The sequence below is a fragment of the Dama dama genome, chromosome 13, assembly GCF_033118175.1.
Source record: "Dama dama isolate Ldn47 chromosome 13, ASM3311817v1, whole genome shotgun sequence".
Taxonomy (NCBI): domain Eukaryota; kingdom Metazoa; phylum Chordata; class Mammalia; order Artiodactyla; family Cervidae; genus Dama; species Dama dama.
Window position 1 is genome coordinate 36,760,680 of NC_083693.1, and position 8,826 is coordinate 36,769,505.

Here is an 8,826-nt window from a genome sequence, read left to right on the forward strand (position 1 = left end):
GGTGTGGCTCCCGATTCAGATTAAAAAAAAAAAAAAAAGTAAAAATACCTGAAGTCCTATTGTATGACATCTTTTCATGGGGTTAGGGCTCAAGATTCTTCCCGGAACTAATCCTGGAGCTTAAGCCCCCAGACCAAGTGCTGCATACAGATGCTGGAATCGTTTCTTTCTGAACCCGGCTCTGAAAGCTTAGCTGCCTTCACGGGGGATGCCGATGGGACAGGTTCTGAGGCTCCCTGACAGAGCCGGGATTGAGCTGAGGGCCTCCTTGTGGCTACTGGAATGCCTGGTGGAAACGAGGCAGGGTCGTGGTGCTCAGGCCAGAGGTGAAGACAGGTGGCAAGGAGTGCAGTGGCCCAAAGTTCAGCGGTCCCCCAGCTCCTGGGGAATCTTGAGGCTGAGCTTGCAAAGTGGTGAGCAGGGGCTGAGCCTCAGCCTGGGAGTAGCCCATGACCAGGCCTCCTGTGGCCCCAGGTGGGTTACATGGGGGTAGGTTGAGAGGAAGAAAGCCCAGTAAGTGGGAGAAGTCCACATTAGCAGCGCAGAGAGCCTCAGAGAGGTTGGCGGGGCTCTTGGTGAGCAGTGCTTCATCTAGGAGGGCCGCAGCTGCCGCCGGCTGAGGTGAGGTGGGCTGGGGTTCAGCGGATGAGAGAGACAGGCTTCCAGGAAGCTCCGCCAGAAAACTATCCACCTCCACTTTGGGCAATTTGTCGGGCAAGTATGAGGTAGATCCAAGCTGGTATTTTGGAGGAAGCTGAGCTGGAGAAGAGATAGGTGAGGATTCCAGAGGGTAGCTCATGCCCATGGGCAGCGTGTTGTGCACCAGGGAGTGTGGCACGCCCGCACTGGGCATGGCAGGGATGTGGGCACCGTACATGCCCATGGGCAGCGTGCCAGGGAAGGCCTTGGCCCCCACCACGTCCCGGGAGGCCACACACAGCACGGGGCTCAGCTCCTCCTTCACGCTGACTGCGGAGCTGCAGCTGAGCAGGCCGAGCATGTCCACCGGCTCCGTCTTGATCTTGAGCAGCTCTTGCGAGTGGCTCTTCTTGACGTGACGCGTCAGGTGGTCTTTGCGGCCGAATCGCTGGGCACAGTACTGGCACAGGAAGTCCTTCCGGCCTGTGTGGACCACCAGGTGCCGCCGCACGTCCTTACGAGTATAGAACCGCCGGTCACAGTGGTCACAGGGGTGCTTCTTCTCCTTGGCACCACCTGCTACCCGGCGTGAGTGGGCCTTCAGGTGCTCCAGCAGGGCCTGGGTACTCTCGAAGGTCTGCAGGCACAGCTTGCAGCTGAGGTCCCCACTGCTGGCGGCATGCATGGCCAGATGGCGCCTGTAGCCCAGCTTCGTATTGTAATTCTTACCGCACTCAGAACAGTGGAGGGCCTCCTTGTTGGGGTCATGGGTCTGCAGGTGGTTCCGCAGATGATCCTTGCGGTGAAACATCTTATTGCAGTACATGCACTGGTGGGGTTTCTGGGCTGAGTGGGTGGCCATGTGCCTATACAGCTTGTACTTGGAGGCAAAAGCCTTGCCACAGTGCAGCTGAGGGCAGCTATATGGTCTCTGTTCTGGATGGGGGAGGCTGTGAGGCCTCAGCTTCTCCCCATTTGAGAAGGGTGTCCCCGAGATTTCACACTTCACTTGACTCTCCGCCTCCCGGCCCCGAGGCCGGGGCACTAGTTTCCAGCCCACTTCCTCCTCCTGCTTTGCATCTTGAATCCAGGGGGGGACGCTGGTGAAAAATGTGGTCATGGCAAGGCTAATGGTGAAGGGCCATGTTATTGAGAAAGCCTCCCCATCAGCTCCACAGGGCTCTGTGCTCTGTCACAGCCTCCAACGCAGCCTTCAGAAAACAATCTCTTCACCGCGCTCCGAGCCCCGCGCTGCGGGCCGGGCCGCGCTCGGGCTCCGCCAGGCCCGCTCAGGCCCCGGTAGTGGCGGCGGTCAGGCCATTGTGCCATATTTAAGTCTTTAAACCATTTTGAGTTTATTTTTGTGTATGGCAGGAAGGTGTGATCTGACTTCATCAAGAATGTCTTTTCTCCATTGTATAGTCTTGCCTCCTTTGTTGAAGATTAATTGACCATAGGAGGACTTCCCTGGAGGTCCAGTGGTCTAGACTCCACACTCCCAATGCAAGGGGTACGGGTTCGATCCCTGGTTGGAGAACTAATATCCCACATGCAGCACAGTATGACCAAAAAATAAATTAATTAATAATTGACCATAGGTATGTGGTTTTATTTCTGAACTCTCTATCCTGTTCCATTGATCCACACATCTGTTTTTGTGCCAGTGCCATGCTGATTTGAGTACTGTAGCTTTATAGTATTGTGAGACCATTGTTTATAAGCAAAGAAGGTGGCTGAGCTTTTTGTGAAATGCAATCATGCCTGCTTGCACCATGGGTAGATAAGTAACACTAATGCCTCCCTTACAGGCCTCTTGTTGCAGATTCCTGCTCTTTTCAAAATATACTTATGCATAAATGGATAAGGAATGAACTTGTTCCTTTGCATCTCCTATAAGAGATAAGAAAGTTGTACTTGGATCTCACAGTCCCTGTCTCTGGAAAAGTAATAATCAGTAGAGACTCCACTTCCAGGAACAGTAGGCTAGCAGATTCTCCTGCCAAAGTCAACCAAGAAAACAAATGAAATATTTTTTAAAATATATTTTTTAAAACATCCAAGAATTAGGGAGATAATGAGAGAATACCAGGCCAAGACCTAGGAAGAATCCAGAGAGTGAATGCAGCACTTGGGCAGCCTCTGCCCTGAGCCCTTGTATTCTGCCTCTGGCAACCATGGAGGGTTAAAGCAAGGAGTTTTGAGTCCAGGTCCCTCCAAGGGGGCTGGGGGAGGGGCAGTGGTGAATCTAGGAAGCCAGCACCCTGATTTAAGATGGCCTCCCAAATGGCTGTGCCTGAATAATAAGGGAGTAAGCCTACCTTATCTCTGGTTGCACATGTCCAGAAATCCCAAACCTGAAGTTTGGATTAAGGTAGTCTTGCATTGCTCAGGCCTCTCAGTTCATCAGTTCAGTCGCTCAGTCATGTCCGACTCTTTGTGACCCCATGAATCGCAGCACGCCAGGCCTCCCTGTCCATCACCAACTCCCGGAGTTTATTCAAACTCATGCCCATAGAGTTGGTGATGCCATCCAACCATCTCATCCTTTGTTTTCCCCTTCTCCTGCCCCCAGTCACTCCCAGCATCAGGGTCTTTTCCAATGAGTCAACTTTTTGCATGAGTTGGCTGAAGTATTGGAGTTTCAGCTTCAGCATCAGTCCTTCCTATGAACACCTGGGACTGATCTACTTTAGGATGGACTGGTTGGATCTCCTTGCAGTCCAAGGGATTCTCAAGAGTCTTCTCCAACACCACAGTTCAAAAGCATCAATTCTTCGGCACTCAGCTTTCTTCATAGTCCAATTCTCACATTCATACACGACCACTGAAAAACCATAGCCTTGACTAGACGGACCTTTCTTGACAAAGTAATGTCTCTGCTTTTTAATATGCTATCTAGGTTGATCATAACTTTCCTTCCAAGGAGTAAGTGTCTTTTAATTTCATGGCTATAATCACCATCTGCAGTGATTTTGGAGCCAAAAAAATAAACTCTGACACTGTTTCCACTGTTTCCCCATCTATTTGCCATGAAGTGATGGGACCAATGCCATGATCTTAGTTTTCTGAATGTTGAGCTTTAAGCCAAATTTGTCACTCTCCTCTTTCACTTTCATCAAGAGGCTTTTTAGTTCCTCTTCACTTTCTGCCATAAGGGTGGTGTCATCTGCATATCTGAGGAACTGACAAAAGCCATTGAAAATCATCTTTGGAGAAAAATAACACCAAACTCTACATCATCCTAGGCCTCAAATTATTTCTAAAAATAGCATGTTAAAGATTCACTTTCCTTTAACTCCATCACTATGATAAAGGACATTTATGAAAAACCCACACATAACATTATACTCAGTGGTGAAAATTGGCTACTTTCTCACAAGATCAGGCATGAGATAATGATGTTCATATTCCCCGCTGCTATTCAACATTGTACTAGAAATTCTGGCCAGAGCAATCAGACAAGAAAAATAAAGAGGAGACATACAAACTGGAAAGGACGAATTAAAACTTTATCTGTTCACAAGTGATGTTATCCTATATTTATAGGAAATCCTCAAAGGATCCACATGAAAGCTACTAGAGATGATAAATTCTGCAAAGTTGCAGGATACAAGATCAACACATGACTGTTAATCGCTTTTTTATTTGCCAGCTAAGAATAACCTGAAAAGAAAATTAATAAAGCAATTCCATTTCAATACAACTAAAAGACTAACACACCTGGGAATAAATTTAACCAAAGAGGTGAAAGATTTGTACACCAGAAATTATAGAAAATTGCTGAAATAAGATAAAGTACACCTGAATAAATGGAAAGACACCATGTTTGTGGATAGAAAGTCTTTATATCAAGATATAAGTACCCAAAACACTACAAATTCAATGTGGTCCCTGTGAAAACTCAGACAGACTTTTTTGCAAAAATGGGAAAGCCAATCCTCAAATTCTTCTGGAATTGCAGTGGGTCCCAAATAGCCAAGCAGTCTTGAAAAAGAAGAATGGAGTTGGAAGACTCACACTTTCAGATTTCAAAACTTACTACAGAGCTACAGTAATCAAAGCAGTGTGGTAGATGCATAAGGACAGATAGACCATTGGAATAGAATTGAGGGTCCAGAAGCAAATTCATCCACCTAACACCAGTTGAGTTTTGACAGGAGCGTCATCCAATGTATAAATAATCTCTTCAACAGATGGGGCTGAGACAACTGTATTTTCGTATGCAAAAGAAAGACGTTGGACCTCAGTCTCACATCATATATGAAAATTAACACAAAATGGATCAAAGACCTAAATATAAGAGTGAAAGTCATAAAACTCTAAGAAGAAAATGTAAGTATAAATATTTATGATCTTGGATTTGGCTCTAGAGTCTTAGCTCTGACACCAAAACTGTGAGGGACAAAAGAAAAACTAGATTAAATGGTACTTCAAAAATTTTGTTCGTCAAAGGATACTTTCAAGGAAGTAAAAAGACAAACTATTGAATGGGAGAAAATATTTGCAAATGATTAATATATAGCCGATAAGGATTTAATATCCAGGATATATAAAGAACTCCCACAATTCAAAAGCAAAAAGACAACTCAATTTTTAAATGGAGAAATGACCAAACTAAGTATTTCTCCAAAGAAAATGTATAAGTGGCCAATTATCACATGAAAAGATGTTCAACATCACTAATTAGAAAAATGCAAATCAAAACCGCAGTGTGGTACCACTTGGCATGCGTTAGGATGGCTATCATCCAAAACAAAACAAAAATAAAATAGCCAAGCACTGGTGAGAATATGGAGAAATTGAAATCCTTGTGCACTGGTGATGGGAATGTAAAATGGTGCAGCCACTGCGGAAAACAGTATGGAGACATGTCAAAAAATTTATTGTAAAGTTACTGTACCTAGCAATTCCAAGTATACACCAAAAAGGATTGAAGGCAGGGACTTAAAGAGATATCTGTCCAACTGTCTCCTGAACCTTGAAGACATCATGCTGAGTGAAATAAGCCAGTCAACAAAGACAGAAATATTCCATGACTCCACTTATACGAGGTGCCTAGAGTAGTCAGATTTACAGAGACAAAAAGTGGAACAGCGGTTGCCAGGAAATGGGGGGGAAGAGAAATGAGGAGTTAGTGTTTAATTGGGGGCAGAATTTCAATTAGGGAAGATGGAAAAATTCTGTAGTTAGATAGTGGTGATGGTTGTACAACAATGTGCATGTACTTAATGCCACAGAATTACACACTTAAAAATGGTCAGGGCTTCCCTGGTGGTTCAGTGGTGAAGAGTCTACCTGCCAATGGGGGAGACACAGGTTCCGTTTCTGGTCTGGGAGGATCCTGCGTGCCTCGGAGCAGCTGGGTCCATGTGCCACAACTATCAAGCACTTTTGCTTCACTATTGAAGCCCGTGCTCTGCAAGAAGAGAAACCACCACGATGAGAAGCCCACATACCACAACTAGGGTATAGACTCTGCTTGCCGCAGCTAGAGAAAAGCCCATGCACAGCAACAAAGACCAAAAATTATTTAATTAATTATAAAACAAACAAAATGTTCTGTGATTAATTAATATTCTACAAAAAGAATATTAAAAAAGAATATGTGTTTAACTGAGTCACTGTACAGTACATATTAACACAACATTGTAAATCAGCTGTACGTCAATTAAAAAAATGAAAAAAATTAAATAGGGACTTTCCTGCTGGTCCAGTAATTAAGACTCTGTCCTTCTATTGCAAGGGGTGAGGGTTCAATCCCTGGTCAGGGAACTAAGATCCCACATGCTGCAGGGAACAGGAAAAAAAAAGAAAATAAATCCAAAATTAAGTTTTTAAGACTTCTGAGTTACTGACTAGGATTTGTGCGAAGCCCCTGAGAAATTAATGAGGTTGGATTACTCAGGAAGGGCAGTGAGGCTAAGAAGTAGGTTCCACTTAAATTAACTCAACCAGCACCATTAAGTCAGGTTATTAGAAACATATATTGTCATGATTTCATTAGAATAAGCAGTTATTCATATTCACACATACTGACTCAAACAAAATTATGCATGAAAGAAATGTTTTGCCTTCAGGGAAAATGTATCAAAATTACGAGTCAAGCCACATGAGATTTGATAATTCTCATCCATCAACTGAACAGAAAATAATGGAGTTGAATTTATCATTTGATTTTGAAGCATGAGAGTCACCTTCAACCAGAACTCCTTGAATAGCTTTTTTATTTTTTAAGTAAGAAACAAAAGTAAAACACTTTGCTCATGGATAAATAGGAAGTCTCTGGAAAAATAAACATCACTGCTCTTCAGCGTCAATTATATGATTGGCCCCACTTTTCACAGCAGAGATGTAATTTAGGGGATCTGTTGGCCTTTTCTGTGTAGGTCAGCTGTGCGCTCAGTGACAGCCTTGACCATCCAGCAAATCCCACTCTCTCTCTGCTCTCCCCGATGCATTCCAAGCCCTATGATCCAGAGAAACACTGTTGTTGTTGTTCAGTCACTCAGTCATGTCTGAATCTTTGCAACCCCATGAACCGCAGCAGCCAGGCTCCACTGTCCTTCACCCTCTCCCGGAGTTTGCTCAAACTCAAGTCTGTCGAGTCAGTGATGCCATCCAACCATCTCATCCTCTGTCACCCCTTTCTCCTCCTGCCTTCAATCTTTCCCAGCATCAGAGTCTTTTCCAATGAGTCAGCTCTTTCCCAACAAGTGTGCTCTTCACATCAAGCGGCCAAAGTTTTGGAGCTTCACCTTCAGCATTACTCCTTCCAACGAATATTCAGGACTGATTTCCTTTAGGATTAACTGGTTTGATCTCTTTGCTGTCCAAGGGACTGTCAAGAGGCTTCTCCAGCACCACAGTTCAGAAGCATCAATTCTTCGGCACTCAACCTTCTTTATGGTCCAACTCTCACATCTGTACATGACTACTGGAAAAACCATAGCTTTGACTAGATGGACTTTTGTCAGCAAAGTGTATGAGACTAGTGCTGTAATAATATTAAAAGACCCCAGAAAGCTCCCTTGCCTCATCTGCCAGATGACAACACAGCAGGAAGATGGTCATCTGTGAGCTAGGTAGCAATCCCTCAGCAGACACTGAGTCTGCCTGCACCTTGACCTTGGACTTCCCAGCCTCCAGTACTTTGAGGAATATATGTCTGTGTTTACAAGCCACCAAGTCCATGGTCTTCTGACTGTGGCAGCCTGAACAGACTGAGACATGCTCTGACAATATAGCTATAATGACCGTTTTTCAAAACTGGGATTGAAAGGGAAGAACAAATGCAAAAGCTTTAACTGTGTCTGGTAGTTAATTTGTTGTGATAGGGTTTGCATTATTATGATGAGACTACACGTAATACCAGATTAAGCAAATGAGGAATTTGGGGACATTCTATCATTTTTTTGTGTCCTTGAGAACCTGGGTTTTCAGTGTAGAGACAGGGAGATGGAATATAGATGTTACGTAAAATTCATGTAGTCCTGGATTTGAATTGGAAATAACAACTTTGTGTAACTGTATTAGTAAGGACACTCATTGCAGTGCCTTTAAACTTACCAAATATGTTTAAATCCATACGATCATGATAATGTTTTTAAAGAACTCATTGGTTGCTCCCAGTCGATGATAGGGAAATAATTCATAATCTTAAAAACTGGCAAATGACAAGAAGACAATCGGGCATTTATCCTTTCTTTCCTACATAAAGTGTACGTTTGGGTAATCAGATAGTAGGTGAGGGGAAGTATCATTTTATAATAATATCAATTATTATTATAAGAGATAGTTGAAAAGAAATATTGAATTAAGATGTCACCACTTTGCAGCCCACAGTGAATTAACACATATAGAAATTGAGCACTGACAGCTGCTGACATCAAAAAAAGGGTGAAAACTAGACCCCGACAGGCCTCCTGATGGAAGAATGCATCATTTTTAATCTTGTGAAAGGGATTAAGCCTGACTTCCAATCCCGTCTCTGGATCCAGCTGCCAAGTGGCAGGACACCCACAGGCAAAGAAACACACTGAACTGAATTAGGAGAATGCACTCAGCAAACGCTAGACTACTGGACAGTCTGCCTCTTCCACAGATAAACCATAGGGAAAAGAGAGGGATGGAATGAAATCTGGGAATTCAAACAGACTTCAAAGACATATTTTTAAAAATTTGATAGGT

The 8,826-nt window shown here is 44.0% G+C and overlaps 1 protein-coding gene across 1 annotated transcript; it reads right to left on the reverse strand.

The window, feature by feature from the left end:
• Window positions 1-274: 274 nt before the first annotated feature.
• LOC133068387 (zinc finger protein PLAGL2-like) lies at window positions 275-1,945 on the reverse strand. Its single transcript, XM_061159625.1, has one exon. The coding sequence runs from the start codon at window positions 1,757-1,759 to the stop codon at window positions 275-277; it is 1,485 nt and encodes a 494-aa protein (XP_061015608.1). The 5' UTR covers window positions 1,760-1,945.
• Between the last annotated feature and the right edge of the window lie 6,881 nt (window positions 1,946-8,826).

What these genes read in the sequence shown, in the direction of transcription:
- LOC133068387 (XM_061159625.1), bottom strand. Translation starts at nt 1,759, where the DNA reads ATGACCACATTTTTCACCAGCGTCCCCCCCTGGATTCAAGATGCAAAG.